The 25,576-nt window shown below is 34.5% G+C and overlaps 7 protein-coding genes across 11 annotated transcripts in view; 1 reads left to right on the forward strand and 6 right to left on the reverse strand.

Moving 5' to 3' along the window:
* The window catches only part of LOC109602998 (Krueppel-like factor 7), a 32,645-nt gene extending 30,860 nt beyond the window's left edge, over nt 1–1,785 (reverse strand). The window contains exons 1-2 of the mRNA XM_020019446.2: nt 1,499–1,785; nt 691–964 (exon numbers count right to left, since the gene is read on the reverse strand). Of these exons, the coding sequence (XP_019875005.1) occupies nt 691–702 (12 nt within the window). The 5' untranslated portion in view covers nt 703–964; nt 1,499–1,785. The remainder of the gene's footprint in view (nt 1–690; nt 965–1,498) is intronic.
* Nucleotides 1,786–2,941: 1,156 nt separating this feature from the next.
* On the reverse strand, nt 2,942–6,104 carry LOC109602975 (signal peptide peptidase-like 3). The gene is made up of 6 exons (XM_020019422.2): nt 5,813–6,104; nt 4,988–5,356; nt 4,760–4,930; nt 4,535–4,707; nt 3,761–4,150; nt 2,942–3,706 (listed from the first exon to the last, which is right to left on the reverse strand). Exons 2-6 carry the CDS (start codon nt 5,325–5,327, stop codon nt 3,635–3,637), a joined length of 1,146 nt encoding a protein of 381 aa, XP_019874981.2. The 5' UTR covers nt 5,328–5,356; nt 5,813–6,104; the 3' UTR covers nt 2,942–3,634.
* A 46-nt stretch (nt 6,105–6,150) lies between these two features.
* On the forward strand, nt 6,151–7,211 carry LOC109602983 (GPN-loop GTPase 3). The gene is made up of 3 exons (XM_020019429.2): nt 6,151–6,296; nt 6,350–6,761; nt 6,815–7,211. The coding sequence occupies exons 1-3, from the start codon at nt 6,252–6,254 to the stop codon at nt 7,180–7,182; spliced, it is 825 nt and encodes a 274-aa protein (XP_019874988.2). The 5' UTR covers nt 6,151–6,251; the 3' UTR covers nt 7,183–7,211.
* Nucleotides 7,181–12,103, reverse strand: LOC109602984 (uncharacterized). Its single transcript, XM_049969139.1, has 2 exons — nt 12,014–12,103; nt 7,181–11,964 (listed from the first exon to the last, which is right to left on the reverse strand). The coding sequence occupies exons 1-2, from the start codon at nt 12,101–12,103 to the stop codon at nt 7,261–7,263; spliced, it is 4,794 nt and encodes a 1,597-aa protein (XP_049825096.1). The 3' UTR covers nt 7,181–7,260.
* A 123-nt stretch (nt 12,104–12,226) lies between these two features.
* Nucleotides 12,227–13,809, reverse strand: LOC109602962 (facilitated trehalose transporter Tret1-like). Its single transcript, XM_020019407.2, has 3 exons — nt 13,555–13,809; nt 13,307–13,503; nt 12,227–13,257 (listed from the first exon to the last, which is right to left on the reverse strand). Exons 1-3 carry the CDS (start codon nt 13,769–13,771, stop codon nt 12,268–12,270), a joined length of 1,404 nt encoding a protein of 467 aa, XP_019874966.2. The 5' UTR covers nt 13,772–13,809; the 3' UTR covers nt 12,227–12,267.
* Nucleotides 13,810–14,211: 402 nt separating this feature from the next.
* Nucleotides 14,212–16,976, reverse strand: LOC109602963 (neprilysin-11-like). The gene is made up of 10 exons (XM_020019408.2): nt 16,854–16,976; nt 16,639–16,800; nt 16,291–16,577; nt 15,979–16,236; nt 15,810–15,917; nt 15,497–15,756; nt 15,000–15,448; nt 14,699–14,946; nt 14,486–14,641; nt 14,212–14,437 (listed from the first exon to the last, which is right to left on the reverse strand). Exons 1-10 carry the CDS (start codon nt 16,930–16,932, stop codon nt 14,261–14,263), a joined length of 2,184 nt encoding a protein of 727 aa, XP_019874967.1. The 5' UTR covers nt 16,933–16,976; the 3' UTR covers nt 14,212–14,260.
* A 543-nt stretch (nt 16,977–17,519) lies between these two features.
* On the reverse strand, nt 17,520–24,704 carry LOC109602976 (calmodulin-like). 5 transcript variants are annotated; one of them, XM_049968350.1, is made up of 7 exons: nt 24,551–24,703; nt 21,316–21,434; nt 21,133–21,228; nt 19,040–19,223; nt 18,081–18,437; nt 17,970–18,026; nt 17,520–17,917 (listed from the first exon to the last, which is right to left on the reverse strand). In XM_049968350.1, the coding sequence occupies exons 2-7, from the start codon at nt 21,316–21,318 to the stop codon at nt 17,841–17,843; spliced, it is 774 nt and encodes a 257-aa protein (XP_049824307.1). In that variant the 5' UTR covers nt 21,319–21,434; nt 24,551–24,703; the 3' UTR covers nt 17,520–17,840. The 5 variants fall into 5 exon arrangements, with proteins under 5 accessions (XP_049824307.1, XP_049824306.1, XP_049824309.1 ...); XM_049968349.1 differs by lacking the exon at nt 24,551–24,703 and adding an exon at nt 23,127–23,436; XM_049968352.1 differs by lacking the exon at nt 21,133–21,228 and having other exon boundaries at nt 24,551–24,704.
* Between the last annotated feature and the right edge of the window lie 872 nt (nt 24,705–25,576).

Consider the following 25,576-nt stretch of genomic DNA (forward strand, 5'->3'; position numbering starts at 1 on the left):
AAGATTCTTCTACGTAACTTCCTTTGTACCAGTAGATTGAACAATTGTGCATTTAATGCAAAAAACTGCATGTTTCTATCTTCCTTCGTTCGAGAGTTATTTATTGATATTTAAAAAAGATTAGAACAGTAAAGTTTCTTCCACGTAACTTCTTTTGTACTAAAAGGATTTTTGTGATTTTTGGAACATTCATAGATTGAATAATTTTACATTTAATGCAAAAGACTGCATGTTTCTATCTTCCTTCGTTCGAGAGTTATTTATTGATATTTAAAAAAGATTAGAACAGTAAAGTTTCTTCCACGTAACTTCTTTTGTACTAAAAGGATTTTTGTGATTTTTGGAACATATATAGATTGAACAATTGTGCATTTAATGCAAAAAACTGCATGTTTCTATCTTCCTTCGTTCGCGAGTTGTTTGTTAAAATTTAATAAAGGTGACATCGTCAATGAATTTTATTACAACAGTGAAGTTTCTTCTACGTAACTTCTTTTGTACTGGTAGGATTATTGTAATTTTATGAACATTTATAGATTGAACAATTCTCCATGTAATACAAAAAACTGCATGTTTCAAACTTCTCTCATTCACCAGATATTTGATAATTAATAATTTGATATGATTTTTTGGAACCTTTTTATAGAATTCTATCAACACAACAATAAGTAAAGAAAAATTAACACTTACCATGAAAACCATAAGAATTAGTCTCTATTTCCGCTTATCTGGAAACTTCGTGCAACCTTGAGACACGATAACAACACTCCACTTTTAGCCACTTTTATTTGCACTTCTTTTTTCTACTTAAATTTATTCGATTTTCTGTTGTGGAAAATTCGATCGGCCACAAAACTGAACATTTATAATCGAGTATCTTGGGAATATTTTTTCGGGGAAATTTTCGAGGCAGTTTCTTCTTGTTTCTGTCGTTTGGGGGCTTGTTGAAAATGAAGCAGTCAATCTAAAACCACAAAATAAAATCGGTAAATTATAATTGTTACTAATTTTTTACTAACAATAAAATAATGATGAATAATATGAGAATAATCAGAAGTTGTTGTATAATGTTATTAATAAAATTTAATTTTCTAATCTAATCTAATGTTTTAAATTTCTAATCTTCTCTGCTCTAATTTGACTCTACAAGTGTTGAACACTTCAAACTTAGTTTTGTCAATAAATTTTAATATTTATAAGTGAGTGTTATAATTTTTTCAATTTTTCTATTGGATTTTTGATTAGGAACAGATAAATTCGGCGAATGGCAAACTGCACCCAACCATCGGCTTGGCTTTGAATGGAAATCGAACGCGTGAATCGAAGACGTCGCAAACTGCCGCAAACTGCCCTTGACACGATCCCCCGAAACGCACAGCGAATCGGCACGTGCCCACCAGCGATTGCTTATCAGAAAACGCCGCCGCCAGTGTGTCAACACAACACAACACAACAACAACAACAACCGACCGACGAAAAGCCGGAACGTTGATTTTACCTTTTTGCCGTCCGTCGATTCGTCACGTGGATTCACACGCACGCACCGTACTCGAGCGATTTACGCGCGTCACATCGCCGGTTTTGTTGGAAGAATTTTTTTTTTTTTGATTTTTGTTGTTTTATCGTCGTCGACAAGCGGAGTTGCGGTCGTCCGATCAGAACGGATTCGTGTCGTGCATATTGTTAATCGGGGCGGTGCGCGCGACACACGTGTGCATGCGTGGTACGACCGCACGTACTGGACAGACCGATCCGGTACCGCACGAACGTCACTCTCTCAGCGACGGTGGTGGTGCGCTGCGCCCCCCCACCACCACCACCAACGTCGCCGTCAACATCGCAGGCGTCCCCCTACCTCGTTATCTTTGTGTGGGAATGTTGGAACGTTCGATTGTAAAAGGCCGGACATTCTAATGCAGCGTTTTGTCTTCCTTTACGGGGCACCGTCAATTTATTTACGAACGTACGGTACTTCTGCTCTATCTAATCGATTGTTGGCAGTCAATTCCAGTACTACGTGGTCTAAACTTCATCTATCACTTTCTGTTGATGAGTTATTAACTATTAACTGAGAGTAGTACCGCCAATAAACACTATCACAGAAGTACTCGACCAAAGCTCCACATATTAATTTGATACCTACCTTTACTTGGCTAACACATGTTTCCCCAAAATTTACACTGAATTTTGAAGCAGCAGAAAATAAATGACTTCTTCCATGAATGATGGAGACTTATACTTAATTTGTTTATATAAAAATAAATATTACATACAAATTTAATTACTCTCATTTCAAATATTTATGAATAATACCGCAAATATTTATTCTGGAAACTAAATACCTATTCTAATTGTTTATTTTATATTAATCCAGTTGAACACCATCAATCATCCTGTTATGATTTTACTTCCATTCATATAGTGATATACTTCAGATGTCCATTAGGATTGTTGACATTTTTTAAAAGTTTATAGATTGAACAATTATTCATTTGAAAAAACTATGTTTTAGTCTTCCTTTGTTCATGAGTTATCTACTCAAATTTATTTCGTCATCATCAATGAATTTTATTACAACAATGAAGTTTCTTCTACGTAATTTTCTTTGTGCTAGAAGTATTTTTTGTGATTTTTGGAACATTTAAAGATGAAACAATTCTGCATTTAATGCAAAAAACTGCATGTTTCTGTCTTCCTTCGTTCGTGAGTTATTTATTGAAATTTAATAAAGATGACATCGTCAAAGAACTTTATCACAACAGTGAAGTTTCTTCCACGTAACTTCCTTTGTACTAGTAGGATTTTTGTGAATTTTGGAACATTTATAGATTGAACAATTGTGCATTTAATGCAAAAAACTGCATGTTCCCATCTTCATATACCGTATATATTTACTTACCTATTTCTATAATTTTAAATAATTTAAATAAAACATACAGAATTATATTTAATACATAATTTATTTAAACTATACTTCTCAATATAAAAAACAATAACACAAATTCCTTAGTCTAATATTTCACATGATCTTTAAAGCAACTAAACATATTCGTATTTATAATATATCTCATTATATTTTATAATCATCGAAAAAACATACAAATTACCGAAAATGTGATGAATTATTTTATAATAGATTTTATATAAGGAAAATTGCACAGTAGGAAAAGCAACTTCCCGTTTATTTATATAAAAAAAACGTGTGAGAGTGAAATGAAAGAAATTATCACAGAAAAGAATCATATTTTGTGTTGTGTGGCAATTTTTATTCGCACGTAAAAAAGAAAATTAAAATGTGGCAAAAACAATGTTTGGTTTTGTTTTGTTCAGTCATTGCGAAACACAAAATTAGAGAGAAAATCGGTTTTTACCACATTTTTTGTCTAATCATAAATTGACATTGATTCTATCATAATTATAATAATAATATTAACGATAATAGTAATAATAATTAATAATTTTACGGACAAAAATATGTAACTCATTAAAAGGAAAATTCGCTGTTTCATCCTGTAGTCGCAGCTTGTTAAAAAAAAAAAAATCGGTTAGTACATTTGCTCACTAGAATTTGTTCAGACACTTGATTTCTTCAGCTAGATTCATTGTTTATTCATGTTTGTTTTGTAAACGTTTATCACACGTCCTGTAAATGTTTGGAGGCTGCGAGGGATTTGAACGGCTCCGACCACATCCTCCTCAAGTCTCCCTGAAACAAAACCACGTCAGCAAATCCCCACAAAACCCCAAACCAAAGAAAAACCTTCAGATACGCCATGGTCAAGAGGGGCAGTAACGTGAACGGCACCAAGTACAGCAGAGCGGGCTGCGCCGCCTTGAACACCTCCGAGCTGACGGTGGCGGTCAACAGCCCGAGGAAGTAGCCCAGGAGGGAGCAGTGAAAGTACGTGAGACGCGATCCGCTCAGGCCCTGGCTCTTTTTGTACGCGTCGTAGCGCAGCACGAAGCACAGCAGCAGGCCGGGCATGACTATGTCACCGAGGCCCAGCATCGAGAAGTGGCCCGTGTTGTGGATGCTGGGGAACACCAGCTTGCCGGGCAGCGAGAGCTTCGGAGCCTCCTTGGCCACGCCGCCTATGTGCAGCTTCCGTGCCACCAGACCCACCGGGTTCTCGGCCGGGCGAGTCGCCACCTAAGTTGGATTTAATTATTTCAATTTCTGTCGGTTGGATTTTTGTGAATTTTTGAATATTTATAGATTGAACAATTGTGCATTTAATGCAGAAAACTGCATGTTTCTGTCTTCCTTCGTTCGTGAGTTATTTATTAAAATTAATAAAGGTGACATTATCAATAAACTTTATAACACCGAAGTTTCTTCTAGGTAACTTCTTTTGTACTCAAGGGATTTTTGTTATTTTTGGAACAATTATAGAGTAAACAATTGTGCATTAAATGAAAAAAACAGCATGTTTCTATCATCCTTCTTTTATGAGTTATTTATTGAAATTTAATGAATGTGACGTCGTCGGTGAACAAAGTATAATGAAGTATAATAAATGATAGTGATATTTACCTTCACCATGACGTTTGTGCTGAAAATATACGACGAGAAAAACACCCAAAATACGTCGTAAATCAACAGTCCAGTTAACAATAAAGTTGAAACTTTCAAGCTGGGTAGTCTTACAAATGCGATAAAAGCCACACACAAACCCATACCCATTGCATCCATCAACAACCAGTGTCCTAAAACAAAACTATCAGTAACAATTACTGGTAATTTTTCTGGACTTTTTACCAGTTAATACCCATATACAGACAATAAAAACTGACAAGGAGAAAGACAACAGTTCAGCCATGGTAAACCTGCCACAAACACCAAAGGAAATCTTGTTGCCATCAGAACAAGGCCTTATTATGTACTGGCACATAGGCAATAACAAAAATGCCAGAGCCACAGTCGCAATTACTACAAAAAATAATCACATTATACATCAACAAAAGTGTTACTGTTTTGTTTACTTACTGGCAGTGCAAATAGCAAACAGCATCTGCATGGAGTCAAAGAAAAAGAACATGACAAGCAACGAAATGCTGGCGCCCAATGGTAGACACAACGCTTGCATCGTGTCCAACGTCTGGACGCTGTTCTCAGTTTGAACGCTCTGCGACGGATTGAGGAGACAGTTGGTGGAGCCATTGGCCCTGTCCCTTGCCTCCTGTTCCATGTTGAGGCTCCTGAACGATCCGTAAACGATCAGCAGCATGGAGATGAGGAACGTGGACACGCGACTCGAGTCCATGATGCTGTACGCCCATTGGTATTCGATTGTTTGTCCATTCACCGGCTGGTTCTGGTCCGACATCTCTTACACCCAATTTACCCAACTACTATCTGTAAAATTAGTATATTTCTAATTAATTAACATATTTTTAATCAATTTAAAATGTTTCTCTTGTGTTTTATTCACGCAATTTAACAATGACTTCAATATTGTTAATATTATCAAATAATATAGAATATACTATGAACATTGATATGTTATCAATAAACATAAACCCAGTGCGTTAAGATTTACATTTTGCAGCAAAAAATTAGTTATGTATAACAAAATAGCACGATTTAGCAACACAGAACGTTACAAAAGTAGAATTTTTTAGGTCACCAAGTAAAATTCGCATTCGCACCGACAGCCAGCGACGGTCCTGTTAAAAACTATCAATTCATTCGTGCCTTTTTGTTCTCGCAACAATCGACCGTGAATAAAAACCGTTTCGGGCCTTTTGTTTTGGTTTTAACCATCGGAATTCCACCGTCCCGTATCACTAACATGCCCCCGCAACCCCTTACCTGGTTGTGGAACTTGAATCCTGTACGTCCGATCTGCGTCCAACAACCATCACTTTTTCCTAGGCTTTGCCATTTGTTCACGGGGCCGCACCATAAGACGGAAAACACGGAACGACCAGTTCAGTTATTCACATACACAGGATCCGCCATTTTGCATCCCGAAAGCGAGAAACGTTCACCGCTTTCTAATCAACCCCGGTGAAACGCGCGGCGGCCAGTCGAAAACCCGGAATTGCTCGGCGTCACATTTAGTTTCCTGGTGCGAATTTTATCGGACCACCTAAACCGATTTGTAAACAAATCCGTACTGTCCTTTGATTGTACTTGAGCATAAGCCGGCAGCCAGCAACACAACCACTTGTAACATGGGTTGCCTGCCAAGCGAATCTCAACATAACCTCAATGATTTGTTTATTTGGTATCATTTGAATTTCTAACAATGCGGTACGCACAGCTGGTTATCGGGCCCGCAGGGAGTGGAAAAGTATTAAACTCATCGGAATAACCTAACATGACAAATAATAAATCGAATTTTAGTCGACTTATTGCAGTGCTATGGTGCAACATGGTGTGGACGCGAAACGCACGATAGACGTGGTTAATTTGGACCCGGCTGCCGAACACTTCGACTACGAGCCCCTGGTAGACATACGCGAGCTGATACACGTCCAAGACACCATGGAAGATGAGGAGTTGCACTTCGGGCCAAATGGAGGGCTTGTTTTTTGTATTGAGTACTTGTTGGAGAATTCAGATTGGCTGCATGACAGGTTGGGTGATCAAGAAGATGATTATATATTGTTTGATTGTCCTGGACAAATTGAGTTGTACACACACTTAACAGCTGTTAAAAAATTAGTTAAACAGTTGCAGGATTGGAATTTTAATGTTTGTTCAGTGTTTTTGGTGGATGTGCAGTTTATGACTGATGGTGCAAAGTTTTTGTCAGGTATTAAACTTTTACATACAGTAAATAAGTTAAATTAATTAATTTTTTTCAAGGTACAATGGCTGCCTTAAGTGTGATGGTAAATTTAGAACTTCCCCATGTTAATCTCCTGTCAAAAATGGACCTTCTGAATAAAAGTGCCAGGAAAAGGTTGGATAGATTTTTAGAACCAGATGCTCACAGTGTTTTGGGCGATTTAGAATTGGCTGGAAACTCTGCATTCAATCAAAAATACAGAAAATTATCTGAAACTATAGGAAGGCTCATTGAGGATTATTCTCTAGTCAGATTTATACCTTTAAATCTCAAAGATGAAGAAAGTATAGCTGATGTTTTGTTAACTATTGATAATGTGATACAGTTTGGTGAAGATGCTGATGTTAGAACAAAAGATTTTGAAGAACCAGATCCAGAAGATTAGGATTAAGTTTAATAAAAGTTTTAATACTGTGGGTTTTATTTAATTTAAAAATTATACAATTGTAAATATTACAACACATTAAACTGAAATTTCTTCTTTGGCACCATTCTCCATTAAATAAGCGGTACACGTTCTGTTGTTAACATTAGCGAGGGTCAAAGGAGTGAATCCAAAGTCATCCAAACAATTCCAGTCAACTTGGACACAAGCCTTAAACAATTCAGCTGTTCCATGCTCTGCAATTCTATGTAAAACATTCCTTCCATTTCTGGAGTCCTTCACTAATAAGTCTGCTCCATTTTCTAATAAAAGTTGTACAGATTCAACATGTTTATAATCAATGGCATAAAATAAAGGTGTCCAGTTCGTAACATCTCTAGAGTTCACATCCAGGTTGTTTTCGAGCAATATTTTTAATATCCGAGTATTTCCAGTGCAGGAACAAAGGTGTAAAAGCGTCGTTTTATCCCTGGGATTCGTCCAGTTAATGTCGGCGTTGTTTTCTAACAAAAGCAGTACAATTTCAGGATGTTGGAAACGTACTGCCAAGGATAACGGCGACTCATGCTTTTTATTCAGTTCATTTACATCGCAATGGTTTAATAACATCTTTGTTATGTTCATGTGTCCCAAACTGGCACTTAAATGCAACAATCCATAGTCGAATTTTGAATCTTTCGTGTCTGTGGGCGCACCGTTATCAATTAACCACTTAACCATGTCTTCTTTGTTGTTTAAAACAGCAAAAAACAACAAGGATCTGTTTTGATCGTCCTTAAACGTTAAATTTTGGTTGAAGAACTCCATAAGCTCCATAAAACCCAAACTTACAACCTTTTGAACAATTTCCCTTTGATGCTTTTTTAAATTGGCGCCATGTTCTATTAATAGTTTTACAACTTCCGGTTTGTTGTTATTTAGGGCGTGTAATATGGGGGGTTCCCCGTGGTCGTCTTCCTCGTCCACGTTTAAATTGTGATCGGTTATTAATGACTTTATTAAATCGACGTTGGAGTTTAACGTCGCCTGTTTTAATAAATTTCCTGACGTTTTTGATAGGAGGTCAAACATCTTTTGGTTCTTCGTTTCCAGAGCTAAATATACTGCAGACCTCCCTTTATTATCTACTAGGTTTAAGTCTGCACCGTTTTCGAGTAGTTGTTGGGCAAGCCCAACGTTATTGGTCATGGACAACAAGTGTACAACACTGTAGCCATTTTTGTTTTGAACGTTAACATCCGCCTTGTTTTGCAATAGAATGGACGTGATGGAAGTACCAGCCAGTATTGATAAAAACAAAGGAGTCTCTTTGTTGTTATTTTGTGCATTTATATCCACTTGTTTCTTAATTAATATCTCAGCAACTTCTTCTAAATCATTTTCTGCAACTTTGTGCAGAATTGTGTTACCATCTTTATCTTTTTTCTCTAAGTCACTGCCTTTTATAATCAACCACTTGGCCATGTCACTTTTGCTCCCTTCAACCGCATAAAATATCGGTATTTTCATCAAGTAATCCTCCAGGTTTACCAAATACTTATCCTTGATGAGATTGGCGATTTTGACGCAACCTTTGGAGGCACAAACGTGAAAGATGGTCGTTCCGTTACGTAAATCCCTATCAGTTAAACTAACTTCACGTTCTAGTAAAAATTTGAACACCTCCACGTTTTTGCTCTCCACCACTTCGAGTGCCAAAGATCTGTTGTAGACGTCCGTGTAATTCAAGTCGATTTTTAATACGTCGACCAGTTTTTCAAGAATGTCGACCTCCTCGCAACTTCTGATGGCTTCGGTCAACGTTTTGTTCTCCCGATTTGAGAGGAACCATCTAATTACGTCGCTTTTGTCGTTGATCTCATCGTTGTCGACGAAAAACGAAGAAATCGTGTCCTTGTCGAAGTCCGAGATGAATTCGAAGATTTCCGCTAAAGTTTTGATGATGATGGGATGTCCGAAGATCTCACATAAAACTTCCTGTTGATTTTTGACGATCTTTGTCAGGAGTTCGTCTCGCCTTTCCTCGTCTTCTTCGGTGTATTTATAGAAGTTTTCCAAGAATAAGATCTGATCAGTTTCGTCGAACGGTAACATTTCCACAGCCAAGCATTCTAGGTCTTCCTGGAGCTTGCCACGTTTCGTGCCGACCCACAATTTGATTTTCAATCTTTTACAACAGTTTACAAAGTCCTTTATCTTAATGAAGTTTTCATTACAGTCGTCGAGAAATACAAGGACTTTATCTTCTTTTAATCTTTTACACAGTAATACCTTTGCAAAATGTTTAACTTCTTCAGTTTTGATGTCGAAGCTCAACAAAAAATCTATTAGAGAATCTCCACTGTAATCTAAATTGTTTAAGATCTCCAAGTGTTCGTTGGCGTTTACATAAATTGAGCACTGTTCCTCCTTTATTTTCCTTTGCATTTGCTTGAAAAATGTGGTCCTGCCAAAGCCACTAGGCCCATAAAATAACACGAGAGGTGAAGAAGAGGCTAGAATATTCTCTTCATATCTGCAACTTAGTTCGTCTTTCACCAAATGCTCGAGCAAATACGTTATATTTCCTGTTGAAGAAATGACTTCACAATAGTCGTCTAGTTGTTTCAGGACGATTTCTTCGTTGTTGTTCGCAGGGTTTGATGGTAAAATTTCGCTGCCCTCTTCGTTTTCAATTATGAATTTGCCGGGAAGATTAACTATAGTACTTTTCTTCAAAACAGGCACTGTAAACTTTCTGGGGACGTAATATTTAACAGCTTCGAAATCATCGTGAAAGTTAACACTCCTCGTCATCAACAAGACGAAAACTTTCGGCGTTATTTTCTTCAGAACTTGTTCATCCAACAACTCTTCAACTTTCAAAGGACATTTATCTTGTGTTGCCACAATTATTCCTTCCAAAATTTGCTTCAGCACTTCTATATTTTTAATCTCACTTAGATTATTAAACGTGTCTTGAAATTGGACATTCGATTCTTCTTTCTTTAAAATTACTAGAGGCAAACCAGAAGCAGCAAAATCTTTAATGTCCTCCTCGAATTTCTGATCATATTTAACTACCAGAGGTATAATTTTTAATCGCCAAACAAGATACAGAAGATCTTTGTAAATTAAGGCTTCACCAGGTGTCACCAGGTTTTCAAAGTCGGCACGTTTCGTCACGTAAATAATGTCCAAAATATGTTTGGGCACAGGATCATCCCATTTAATTGTCTCCAGTTTAAAATTGAAGAAATTCGACACAGTTTTCAACATTGAAGACACCACAACCGAAGAAAATTGTTCAGGAAGAGTTGTTAGGGTGAATTGATTGAAGGCTTTAATCATCAGATCCCGTTGCAGGTGGTTCAAGTCCAATCGCTTGTAGAGATTTATAGGTATTTGATCGAACATCGGATAAATAGGGGCGTCGCTCATTTTCAGCAGTTCCAAGGGTAGAAGATGCAGTTTTTCTTCAATACTTTCGTCTGTGGTTCCGATCCAAACTTGCGCCTTTATTTCCTGGGTGAGTTTCAGTAGTTCATCAAGTTTGGTGAAGTTGGGGCTGTAGTCGTCTAAGAGGAGTAAAAAGCCTTCACTCTTCATTTTTGTCAAGAACAATTCTTCGGCGAAACTTTTGAAGTCATCGTCGGGAACGTTCAGTTTCGCCAGAAGTTGAACGAAGCTGTCATCGGTAAAATTACAGTTGTTTAAAAAGTTTAAGTTGTCGTTTACGCTTAAGTACGCGTTGAACTGGTGTTTCCTTCCCCCTTTCTTCATGTGCTTCAAAAACCACGTTTTTCCTGAGTTTACCTGGCCGTATAAAATTTGAATGGGAACATTGGTCTCGTACAAACTATTTTCGTAAGTAACAGCTATTTTTTCTTCAGTCAAATGGTTCTTCAACTTTGCTATCGAACCAATTGACATCTTTACTTGATAGTAATCTTCATAAAGTTTTTTCAAAAAATGTTTAGGACGCGTTTCGTTCTTCAGTTGCTTTAAAGTCTCTTCGATGGATAAGAAAGTGGAAACGACGTTGGAATTTTGATTTTCTGCCACATTAACGTATGAATCATCGTCAGTGATGAAAAAATTATCGGTTTCTTCGAAAACTGATTTGTGAAGAACCGGAACTTTAATCTTTCTACTTTGATAACCTGGAAATTTCTCGTCACCTCCTACAACGTAATTTGAGATCAATTCTGCGTATAAGTTAGGCGTAATTTTCTTCAACAGTTCGTCGTTTTCTTCTATTGCTTGTTTTAGGGTGATTCCTTCTTTTCCCTGCAAAGAAACTGTCACAGTTTTCAGGATGTTCAGGAGCAACTGTTCGTTTCCTATTTCGCTTATGTTGTTGAAGGTTTTGTCAACATTTACAGGTTTTTCAGACAGCAACACCAAAGATAATTGATTGTTGTTATTGTTTAAAAAGTCTAAGATTTCTTTCTTGCTTTCATTATTAAAAACAACAACTAGAGGTATAATTTTTGACTTCCAAAGTAAATACAAGAGATCCTTGTAAATCATGCTGTATTCTTCAGAGTTCATGTCAACAGACCGAAGAACATCTTCAGGTACCTGGTCCTCCCAGTTGATTTCTTCAATTGTAACCTTGAAATAGCTACTCAGTTGCCATAATATGGCCGTTACGGCCACAGACGCGTGTTTTGGATTTAATACAGTAGTGGTGAATTGATTTAAGGTTTGTCTGAACGTCTCGTATTTGTTGAAAGCTTCTTCATTTTGTCCCACGTATTTGTTGAGTGGAATGTACTTGAAGAACAAGTATTTTTCCAACTAAAACAACATTGTGTTAAATGTATTAGTCAATTTTTGGGGTACTTACCGTTGATTCATCTTCTGAAGTTTCTTCCTCAGAAGATTCGTCGGAAGATGAAGAGGAAATTTCTGAATCAGATGTTTCCGTCTGAGACATTTTGAAGGGAGTGATAAATTTTGCAGTTACAAAACATTGATAAGTGATTAGATACACAAATAAGCTTTTATCTTTCATCATAATAATGTTTATCTCAATACCTTGCTAAATAAAACTCAAGTGTAAAAAAATAATATATATTTAAATGAAATATAAAACATGAATTAAGATTCTAGTTTGCTTTTCTTCCCCTTTAGTTCCTGCTGGATTTGCTCCAAACTTTTCCCTGTTGTTTCAGGTACAATTATTATGCAAAATATCGTTCCTAGTAACTGGCAAAAGGCGTACACATAAAACGGTACTGCCAAACCCAATTTTGCGTCCAAAGTGTACTGGAAAAATTTGGCACTTGAAAGCATAGTGACAGCAAAAATCAAATTCATCAAACAAGAGGCTTTGGCTTTTATGCTTGATGAGAACATTTCCCCCACCATTAAGTTAACCACATGTCCAAGCCCAATTGCGAAAAATATTATAAAGACAATCATCCCCGTCAAGGGAAGGTACTTGAAGTTCTCCAGGTCAATGGTGGTGTGCTTCAACAACAGGAAATAAGTGGCCTGCGTGACGAGGACAGTAAAGCACCCTCCGCAACTCCAAGTCAAAAGAGGCTTCCTCCCAACTCTGTCCACTATCAAGGAGCCCACAAATGTGGCCACAACTTGCAGGCAAAAAATCAAGGAAGAACCAAAATCCACCGAGATAACGTCGGTGCTTTGTTCGAATAACGTCTGCATGTACATGGTAAAGGCGGTGATGCCACTGAACTGCTGGATGATCCGGAGGCCGAACATCACCACGCACGACAAACGATTCGATTTAATGCGGAACAGATCCAAGTAGGTGCCGGGCTCGGACATCTGTCGATGCACGTCGTCCTTCAGCTGCAAAAATTCCTCTTCCACGTTGTTCTTTCGTCGTAAGTAACGTAGGGACTTCTTGGCGTCCTCGAAACGTTCCTTCATGATCAAATAGTAGGGACTTTCCGGCATTTGGAGGAAGGCAATGATGAAAATAATTGGCAAGATTGTGAATATCAAGGCGCAAGTTTCCACCGACAAGTAGGAGCCGGAAATGTTCACAGTTAGAATCCCCAGGATAAGAATTAAGCTGAAATACGAGCCAAGTACTCCACGCACTTTTGGTTCAGCCACCTGCAAGAAAATGGTTTCAAACGAGGAGTTTAAAGGGTTGAAATGTTACCTCTCCAATATACAAAGGAAGAATCGTAAAACAGGCAGCTTCGGCCATTCCCCCAATGAACCTGGCTGAGTACAACAATATTATTGAGTACTCAGCTAAGTAAATCATTAGCATTGAAACGATTTGTGGTATTGCTATTAATATAATGGTGTACTTCCTTCCAATGACATCAACAATTCCAGGGTACAGAATGCTGCCTGGAATTAATAGTGACTCAAAAACATGTGACTGATAAAAAAGTTAGTTACCAATAATGTCTCCAGCTGGTCCAATGATTGTTATGTAAGAAGCTTCCTCCCCGGTAATGTTCAACGCATATTCATCTGACAAGATTTTGGGGATTGATGGACTGGGCCAGCCAAAATGTAATCCAGAATTGAACATGGCAAATAGGGCGGTCAAAACAGTTACGTATTGGGGCCATGTTTTGCTTTGTTCCACAATTTCTTCCTTCACATATGTCATTGTTGCAGTTTCTTTTTCTGAACTGAATGGGTGTTAGAATGTTTCCTTGTTCAAATATTTGATCGGGCGAATTTGGAACAATGTGGTTGATTATAAGGATTCTCATGTGACGGTTTTATGATGCTGCTTAGCGCGTGCGATATTTTTATTTGGACATGTTTAGTTTGAGATTTATGGTGTGAAAATTTTAAAAGTCAACAGTAGGAATTTAATTAAAAATATAAATATTTAAATAATTTATTTTTACAAGCATTTTTTGAATTGTCTTTAAAAGCCTTTTAAAATGAGTACCAACTTGCTAGGTTTATATAGTACCAGCAGCTCAGAAAACTCAAGTTTAATATTACTTTTTTAAACACATGCATTTTTATAATCGTCTTCAAAACCCGTTTATTTAAAATTAGTACCAATTGAGGTCAATAAAACTATTTATAGTTATTATCCAATAATATTTATTACATCAAAATTAATTATTAACGAAAAAACTGATTACCACAACCTACACTTTTCCACAGGATTCATCTTACTACCCACCGGACAATTAAAAGCTTCAGAAAACTCCTCCAAATTAGACAGAGGACCATTAACCCTCCATTTGGTGGGCGAATAACTTCCACTTTGTGACAGAGCTTCATAATAATAATCCGAAGCCTCAGAGCACCACATCTACAAAATCAAAGATCAGAGAACACTTTAAAACAAACCTGAACTTACAGTTCCAAAACCTATAAAGAACAACTGATCTGTTGTGTAATTGTCCAGGTTGTAATTCACAATTGATCTGCTTAGGTACTTCTTCATTGCCTTGTAGGCCTCCCTTATGCCTCCATTGTCGGCCAAATTTTCATTTAAAGTGGAGGTACCGTTTACCTACATGTTAAAAAATGGTCAGAAACCTACCATAAGGTTAAACAAAGTAAAACGTACGTAGGAGTCTGATTGAGGCACGTAGTACTGCCAGTACTGGTCTTTGAAACACTGCTGTTTAGCGTGGGCTGCTTTCGCAGTTTCGTTCGAGTACCACGGCGTTCTAAGGCCCTCCTCGTTGAACACCTGACCCGTACTATCGAAACCGTGAGTGATTTCGTGCCCAATGATGCTTCCTATTCTTCCATAATCGACTACAGAGTAGTTGCCGGTGAAGAACACAGGATTCAGCATGGCGGCGGGGAATACTACAAAAATAAAACTAAGACTACAAATAGCTTGCATAAATTCCTGGTCTTACTGATGCGGTTGGTTGCGTGGGTGTAATAAGCGTTGTTGTCGAACGGAGACTTGTCCCAAACAGTTCTGTCCCTTGATTTGGCTTGTGACAGTTGATAGGCCATTCTGAACGCCCTCAGTCGCTTGACGTTGCCATAGTTGTCCCAGCTGCAGATCCTCAAGCTCTCATAAAACTTGTCCAACTCAGTTTTGTCCTCGGACACCTCCGGGTAACCCAACAAGGTGATCATCTTGCTGTTTTTCAACAAAGCTGTGGCCTTGTTGTCGTCGCTCATCCAGTCTGCCTCAGAAACGATCTCGGCAAAGGCGTCCCACAGGTCGTGGATCATTTCTGTGGCTTTCTGTAATTTATTGACGTTGAAATGTCTCAGCTGGTACTCGTAGGCGACTGCGAAGCTGGTACTGGCCAAGGCGGACACGTCCACCACTTTCCTGGTGCAATACTCACTCCTGCAACATTGAAGTCAGCGCTAGCTCAGACGCATTTTATTATCTCACCTGGAATAGACCTGATTTCCTCTAGACTTGTAGTAAATTTCGAAAGCCTCACGTGTTTGGGCGTCACTGTCTAAGGCTTGGTACACGAAGAGTCTGAGCAGGGCAAAGTTCTTCAAGAGATCAGAGGAAGCTTCCTCAACAGTTTTTATGGTAGCATATAATATTTGGTTGAAGCCATTGCTGCACAACACCTGTGTGTCGTCTGTAACATTCACTCCGGATTTTTTCATCACTATGTTCAGGAATTTCACCCAGTTTAACTGTAAATTATTATTACTGAGTCGTTTTGACTGGCTTAGTTGTTTTGACTTACGTGGGTCTTGTTGCCGAATTGTAAGTCCGTCCATTCTTGCAACTCTTTTACTGTTATTGTGTAAGTCTCAGGTATTAAAGGAACTAGTTCACCATCAACAGGAACATTCTGAAAGGTGATTAATATAAATAACCAGTTAACGAACTCAGTTAACTAAATATGTTAGTACATGTGGTAAAGCTAATGTGCGCATGAAAGTCATGGTTTCATCAAGGTTTTCCAAAACAGTTTGGTCACTTGTATAGATGTTGCCTGTGGCATATTTCATTTTCAAAGTCAGGTTTTTTAAGAGGGTGGTAAAGGGGGCTTCTTCTCTTAAATTGGGGGTGGAGGCAATTTCTTCAATGGAAGACTCTATAGCTTGTTCTGGCGTTTGTTGACTGTCAAATCTTGCCATAACTGGATAAGTTAATTTCTCCTCGGTGAACTACAAAACAAACCTTTAAACCATCACCCTAAAATAGTAGGAAAATAAACTTGCATAGATCATAGTTTTGTTGGCGTCGGTGTAACTTGGATAACTGACGAAGTTGTTGAACACCATGGGTACTCCGTACTCAGCAATCAAGTCGGCGATTTCGTACCAAGAAAACTTTTCTTTAGAACGTTGGCCTGTCACCATTGGGAACCCTTTCACTTCAGCAATTACTGAAAGTTCTGGGTTTGGCATTGAATCGATGTAGTCTAAGTCCGCGCATGCTTTGTAGGCAGCTCTGGCTTTCTTCAGTGCTTCAGGGTCATCTTTTCTGTTTGGCTCTTTTAGAATTTCTGTAAAGCACCACAATATACACAATATTTTGTTCAAAATCAAAATGAATCTGCTTAATACTTGTGGTCATGTCAACAATATCTTTGGCCAGGAGGGTGAAGTGGTCCAGGATGACCGTGTCCTCAGGTCTGGGATGGACATTTTTAAAGTTACCGCAGGTGAATTCGTAGAAGTCTTCGCAGGGGTCGACGCTTTTGTTCAGATACTTCAACTCCGGAAGGTCTACAGAAGAAAACCAAAGTTTGTGTTGACCAAGGAAATGTCTAATTACTCACCTTGTTCGGTTAACGTATAACAGTTTGCGCTGACGATTACGATACAGAAAGCAAACAGTGCGTCGTAAAAATTGTTCATCGTAAAACAATAAAATCAAATCCTCAAACAAACACCTAGCTCATCACTTTAATGATGGGATCTTGATGTTCGTCATGTGTGGATAAAATTGAGATAAGATTATTTTTATATCTTTCGTTAGATTTTAAGTAACAATTGTGAGATTAGTTATTTGTAATTTGCGGTGTTTCAGGTGTGTTTGTTTTAAAAAAAAAAGTGTTTTCCGCAAATTTTTGCAACAAAAAAATAACATCAATCAAGATAACAGGTTACATGTTTGGAATTGGTGGGTTTAATTATAGTATTTGAGATAAAATTGATTGACATCACAATTGTAATTGGAGATAAAATTTAAACAATCTACATTACTATCTACAGTGATTTTTTTAAATGTAATTGGAAGATCAAGTGGTTCCAATCATAATTACTGATTAATATTAATTAAATTAAAATTATTAAAACAAAACGATGTTGTATATAATTTACTAAATATTATATTAAATAATAGTTTTTATAACCTATATCACCTTAATCATATCCTAACCTAACTTAACCTAACCACACATAACCTTAAACTATATTATATTACAGAAAAAATAAAACACATATCAAATTTGATTCTTTTTATTATATTTAGGACAATATTTATATTTTTTCTTACATTTATTTTGTTTTGGTTACATTCAAAGCGAAAAACAATAACAACTAGTTTAAAATTAATAATACTTGTGCAGATATGAATCGAACACCCTGTGTGTATAAAACGATAAATATTAATTGGTCATTTCCATCACAACCTCACAAACATACATATAAAAACATAATAATAAAATAAAATTTGTTTAAATATTTTCTCAACAATACAACTAGAGGATTATATAAATAAGTAGAGATATGGTTTAATTTTGGCAACGCTTTTTCTTGGAGTTTTAGTAGCCTAGTATTTCTTCGTCTTCGTCGTCCAAACTGTCCTCCGTTCCTGGTTCACCTAAAGCATTTACGAATTCTGCAAAGAACATGTTTAGATGTTAAATTTCATTTTATATTAGTTAAGGTACCGTAAAAGTCAATTCGTCCATCCCCGTCAACGTCCACCTCTTTAATCATGTCTTCGACTGAAACATTAAGTATTAGTGATCAACGGTTAATAATTTTAGGAGTAAAATTACTTTCTTCCTCCGACAAGTCCTCCCCCAAGCACTGGAGCACCGCCCGCAGGTCCGACGCAGTGATATAGCCCCTGTTGTGCTTGTCGAACACTCTAAAGGCGTCACGCAACTCCTTCTCCTCCTCCTCCCTGCTCAGCACGTGGTCGGGATCTGCGCCTGCGCCCGCCGACCACGCGATGTCCACGAACTCCTCGAAACTCACGTTCCCGTCACCGTCAACGTCGACTTCCTGCAGCATCTGTTGCAGCTCTTCCGTGCGTGCGAACTGGCCCAGGGAGCGCATCACACGGCCCAGCTCCTCCTTGGTGATGCTGCCGTCGCCGTCTTTGTCGAAGAGACGGAACGCCTCACGGAATTCTGAGTGTGGCAGAAAGAAGAAGAGATTTAGAAGGTGGACAATGGTGGAAAGAGAAAGATAAAACGTACATTAATGTAGGATACAGACAGAAAGATATACATAAAATATACGTTGGTTAATAAATAGAGGGTATACATATGATATATGTCGAACAGAGTTTGGAAGATATACATTGAAATATATATTGTGGAACACAAAGAGGAAGATATATTTTCAAATTTACTATCTGGAACAAAAGAAGGAAGATAATGCCTAAAGTATACACTGTGGAACAAAGAGAGGGTAATAAAGTTTAGTATATATACTGTTTGAACAGAGGTAGGAAGATATACTATAAAATATATATTGTGGATCGCAAATAGGTAGATATACTTTCAAATTTACCATGTAGAAAAAGGAAGGAAGACCCTATAGAAGAATAAGAGGAAGATAAAGTTTAAATTATACCCTGTGGAAGAAATAGAGGAAGATAAAGAGAAGGGAAGATATACATTAAAATAAATCACAAGATAAAATATGTCATGGAGAATGATGGGAGAAGATATATATTAAAATTTACCCTGAGGAACAAAGGTGAAGAAAGAAGATATACAAATGTTACCTTTCATTTGACTTTTTGATACGTTGGTGTGTCGGGTGGAAAGCGTGCCGACATTCTGAACGAACTGACGAACTGGCTCATGTATTTCTTGATCGCGATCACCAACTCCGTCTGCGTCTTCCGCTCGTTTAACTGACGATATCCTGCCATCACCTGCGGCCTCCTGCAACGTCGTCTGCCTTGTCTGCGGAACGTTTAAAGGGAACATGATCGGTGAAAGAGCTCAAAAACAATTTTATTTGCATCCGCCTTTCGGGTGATTTATTACTAAACATTTTATGTGCGGATAATTGACGATGATTAAAACCACAAAAAAAGAGTAGAAAAAAAAAAAAACTTGTGTGTAATTGATGCATTAAACAAAGTGGCGAATTAAATTTAATCGTTGGCAATTATAATACGTCAGTTGTGGGGGGCGATTACGAAATTTCTGGTTTGAGTACAAATTTATTTTTAGTTTTATACATACGCGGTGTTGTTGGGTCGTTTGTTTAAACTAAATAATACACAAATAAATTAATCTGCACGTTAAAATATTTAAACAAGGAAACATATTAATCAATTTAAAAACATAATTATTATTAATGATGAAACATCGATTAGATTCTAAATTTAAACTGTTTTAATGATTAATAACAACTATTTAAATGATTAATATTAAAAGAATAGTTTAATATTAATAAAAAATAATACAGAGAATATTTTTGAAGGTCAAATTTTATACAAAAAAATAATAAAATAAGAAATAAAATTATCAAAAATAAGATAAAGACATTTTATTTATAATTTATTAATTTTAAGTGTATGAGTAATGTTAAAATAATTATAAAGAAAGTTGTGAATTAAAACTATATTTAATTTAAATGTTATAATTATGAAATGTAACTTAAAAAAGTCAAAATTTTAAGAATTTATTTAGTAGATTAAAATATTAAATTTGGAAACATAGGAAGAAATTATTAAAAAAATATAAAATATTAATTTTAGCAACAGGTATATAAATTATATTAAAATAATTACAAAAATGTGGTAAATTGAAAGATGTAATAAAAAATATGTAAATAATAATAAAAAACATTCAAAATTTTAAGAAATTATTTAATACATCAACATATGACATATGATAAAATGATAAATTATTATTATTGATATAAATACTATTAATAATAATATTAATTAATATTAAATTATCTATAAAAATGCAATAAATTAAAAAATATTTTACTATTTTCAATTATTATAAAAATAAACAAAAAAATACAAATAAATTAATGGAATTATTATGATTTTTATACATTAAGATGACTTTAAATAATATAGAAGATGAAATTTTATACAAAAATTAATAAAATAAATATTTAAATGTATGAGTAATTTTAAAATAATTATAAAGTATGTAATGAATTTAAAAAATATTTAATTTATAACTTAAAAAGTCAAAATTTAAAAAAATTATAAAATATTAATTTTAGTATCAAGTCTTTAAATAATCTTAAAATTATATTAGAAAAAATTATTATTATTATAAAAAATGTAATAATTTGAAAGTTGTAATAAAAAAATTACGAAATAAAACTAAAAAACAGTCCAAATTTTAAGAAATTATTTAATTGATCAACAGAACATGATAATAATATTTATACAATAATATAATATTAATTAATATTAAATTATCCATAAAAATATTTAACAATTTTGTTATTTTGAAAACAAATGGAGAGTTTAATTAAAAATAAATGCATAAAGTAAAAAATGAAAATTAATTATTAAATAAATGAATTAAATAAAACTTACTCCAAAGCTGTACTTCTTTCTGATTGGACAGAAGGTTAAAAATCTTTTCATTTTCACTTAGTTCTTTATGATGTTGAGGAGACAAAATCTGGATTACGAATGAGGAACAAAGTGAGTAACATTGTAAATCTAGTAAATACCCACACCTCGTTCAACATGAACGTTTGCACGTTTTAGTTTGGTTTACCAGAGAGGTAAAACACGCAATCAAATACATATACGTAATGCGTTAATCATCAAATCAAATGTTATTCTTGAAAATTTTTAATGATACTTCTATATCTTTGAACATTGTGTACCTGAAAATAGTATTTTTCCCATGTGAAAAACGAGTTGGTCCACATTTTTTGGGCAAAGCCATTTTGGAAAATTGAGGCGAACTTCGACAAAGAATACTAAAATAAAAATAAATCAAAAAAATCAAATAAAACAAACATAAATTAAATGTGGGGGTTGACAAAATCAATTGGAGCCGGACTTACCATCAAGTCTTTAATTTGATTGATAAGCGGCGATGTTGTGAAAAAATTGTTGACCGCCGAAAACAGTTTGCCCTCAAACTTCGCCACGTTTCACAAATTTAACGACGCCTCAGAGAAAGCTGAAAAAAAGCAACTTGTTAAAGCACAGACATTTTCTTTCACACTTCTTTGGGATAATTCGGAAGCGCTGAACAACAAAATTGAGATAAACAATAATCATTTGAAAGATAGGTAAATTATGCATCTAATGGCACCTAATTCATTTCAATTGGAAGAAAAATAGCTGAGTTACAGTCTTGGAAAGTTCAAATTTCAACCCCGTTCACCATTTATCAATAAATAAATTTAATCCTAATAGAAGATAGCTTATTAAATTACAAACATTTTAAGCCCTAGATGACTAAGATCGGATAATAAATGAAGAAGTTGTGATGAAAAGAAGAAGAATACAATGTATATGAATTACATGTTTAATATCAATATTTGTCGTCGTTTAGTATAAACGGAAAGTCCGATCGAGATAAGCAACATTTCATTAGAAACATGAGAAAATATGCAACCAATGTTACTCAATTCGTTTCGATCAGATTAAAAATGCCTGAGATATAGCTGCAGAAAGTTCAAACTTTTTGCCATTGTTGACGATCTTCATTAACTTTCTCTACTTAAGTAATTTTTTTCAACCATAAATAATTTCAATACCACAAGTTTTGTGCTATCAATCGACAGCTTGTTCAATCAGAAACATTTCAAACCCTGGTACACTAAGATTGGATAAAAAATAGGAAGGTTGTGTTGATAGAACTTCAAGAAGAGTATTTGTGTTTGTTGCTTAGTCCTTATATTTGTCGTCGTCTAGCGTAAACAGCCAGTTTCATTGAAATAAATAATACTTCATTAGAAAGGTAAATAAATTATGCACCTAATGTTATATAATTTGTTTAGATCAGAAGAACAGTAGCTGAGTTACAGTTGTAGAAAGTTCAAATTTTCAAGCCCTTGCAAAGCAAAATCTTCATTAACAATGCAAAATTTGAACTTTCTATACCTGTAACTCAGCTATTTTTCTTCCGATCAAGACGAGTTATGTATCATTGGGTGTATAATTTATTTATCTTTCTAATGAAGTATTATTTTTTCAATCAGAGTTACCATTTATTTTACACGACGACGAACATTGGGATTAAGCAACGAACTTATACACTGTCTTCTTATCTTTCTATCAACACAACATTTTCAATTTTTATCCGATTTTAGTCTACCAGGACTTGAAATTTCAGTAATTGAACAAGCTATTGATTGAAAATATAAAACATGAGATATTGAAATTATTTATTGTAGAAAAAAATTCATTAAGAGGTGAAAGCGACTGGAAATAGTCGAAAATGGTCTGAAAATTGAACTTTCTACAGCTGTAACTCAGCTATTTTTCTTCAGATCAACATGAATTAGGTACCATTTGATACACAATTTAATGACCTTTCATTAGTATCTCAATAAGATTTGCCTTTTATCCTGGAATGGCTCATTAAGTGAGTTGTATTAGGTGAATAGCCCAAATGAAAAAAATAACACCCCAATTACCCCAAAAATGTATTAAAAATGTAAACATCATGGACTGTTACACAAAATGTGAGATAAATCCAAAATTAATGGGCACAGAAAATTTTAGTTTTATGTTAAAATAAAAGTCACACAGCAATAACTTCCCCTATAACTTTTTACCTATACAGAAACCTTATGTCGATTTTTGGATTTCAATATACAAAATATACAAATTTGAAGCAATCAAACAAATCGTGTGAACTCACCAATGGTATCGTTGGACACAATGTAATCGTGCAGTTGTTTTTCAAACATTTATACAAGAAATTCCTCACTAAAAATTCAGATTAATCTCTTTATTTTCAATCCGGATCGAACTAATTAAATGCGGATTAATCGGCCGATTCCGAGAATCCACAAGACGATTACAAAAATTTATAAAACGTTTGCGGTTTTTCGATTTGGTAAATAAATTTGGTAAATGTGAGCGTTATCGAAAACAGTTTGTTTGTGCTATCCCATCCCTGTTCTCATTTCGCACGACTGATAAAAACGTACGAGCCAATGCGTATTAATGAACGCACACCATTTATTCAATAAATCCGTTCTTTTTGTTTTTCAGTTTTTTCCTTTGTACTTTTTGTGACTGTCCATTTTGTAGGCCGCCAAATTTGAACAAAATTCCATCAACAATCGTCGAAAACATTGATCTACTGTCTCAGAATTTGGCCAAAATTCAATTTTTTAAACTTCATCAATGGTCTATTTAATTTTTTATTTTAACAGAAACAGTTCTTCTTAGTAGAATTTTGTTTGTTGCAGGAAATTTGTGTTAATTTTCTTGAAAAATTGGGTTGATTGAACCTATCCCATCTCTGTGCATTTACACAATTATCAGCATAATTGACAATTAATTAATTGAGTGTTGATAAAATGTTGTTGTGAAATTTATAATGGTTCCTGCTTTCTGCAATAGATGGAGACATATTGTTTAACTGAGCAACTATTTAAATTTTAAGCAGTTTTGCAGGACCTGTTTATTTTACAAACTGGATTTTAGTTGGTCAATATTTTATTGTTCAATTTATGCAATTTAATTAACGAGTGTAAATAACATCACTTAACATTTTTTTCACTTATTTATAATGAACATATGTTTATTTTAAAAATTACATATGTGGTGAATATTATTATTTTTTCTGTGGTAAGTTAATTTACTTTAGAATAATAATTTCAATAACAAAATGTCTCTAATTAATGCTAAAAATGTATAGTACAAAACAAAATAATACTAATATAAAAATTATATATGGTATTAGACATTATAACTTAAAACCATTCAAAATTTTAAGAAATTATTTATGATATTTACAGTTCAACAATTTGATTGTTTATAAAGAATAATTATTTTAATTGTTTGAAAATTATTGTTATATTCTATGGTAAATTAAATACGTTAAAGATAATTTACTCCAAAGTTGTTTTAATACAAACATTAACAGCAATAATTAATTATCATCTCTTCCATTAAATAATTAATTGATACTTTAATATATAAAATTAACAAAATTAAAAAATAATTAAGCATATGTTTTTAGTAAAACAGCCACAAATAAACTAATTTATTAATTAACAATGTCTTTATTAAAATAAAATGTAAATAATTAAGTGAACAAAGATTAAGACTCACATTTCGTGGAGTTTCGCGGATCGACGACGAGGTGCAAAACCCTCCGGCTTTTCACTTTTCCACCTACAACCACACTAGAATAACAACACCCCTATTCGTCAATATGATTCGACGTCAAGGTCGCAGCCCTCTGAAAACAACCCTGACAATACTGTGGGAATCAAAGTTTTTATAATGGTTTCAGGTTCTCCGGATTGTGGTCTGTTTTAGCATTAAATGGGGGTTGGAAATGCGGTTTTAAAAGGGTGGAATTTTGCTTCTGCTGTTGAGATTTCGACCTTTGTTGATAATATCTTGTTGCGGCGGATGGGGAGGGCGCAAGCGTGCAGGACTCCAGCAGGATATTTCACATCGATTCACTTCCGAAAAAATACCTGGGATTTTGTTAATTGTTTTTCAAATTTATTACTTTTAAATAATTATTGTATAAAATATATGAATAATTTCCTTCAAATATTAGAATTTTATTTATTGAAAAGTTTTAAAAACAGTGAAATTTAGTTTTTTTAATTAATTATTTAATTTTTTACAGATATTTCAATATTTCAGTAAACAATTCAGTCACAAAAACTGAAAACTTCACCTTTTTGAATTAATTTTACTGCTTTCAAATATATTGATTATAAAAAATATTAATATTTTCCTTTGAATATTATAATTTTACTTTGTAAAATGATTTAAAAACAATAAAATTTAATGTTTTTAATTAATTATTTAATTTTCTTCTGATATTTTAATATTTCAACAAACAATTCAGTTACAAAAACTGAAAAATTCACTTATATAAATTAATTTTACTACTTTTAAACAATAATTATAAAAAATATTAATATATTCCTTCAAATATTAAAATTTTATTTAAATAATAACTATAAAAAATATTAATATTTCTTCAAATATTAAAATTTTATTTAGTAAAAAGTTTTTAAAATATTAAAATTTAGTTTTTTTAATGAATTATATTTTATTATTTCAGAAAAACAATTCAGTTATAAAAAGTTCACTTTTTTAAATTAATTTTACTAC

This window comes from Aethina tumida, chromosome 6 (genome assembly GCF_024364675.1).
Source record: "Aethina tumida isolate Nest 87 chromosome 6, icAetTumi1.1, whole genome shotgun sequence".
In the NCBI taxonomy this organism is placed as follows: domain Eukaryota; kingdom Metazoa; phylum Arthropoda; class Insecta; order Coleoptera; family Nitidulidae; genus Aethina; species Aethina tumida.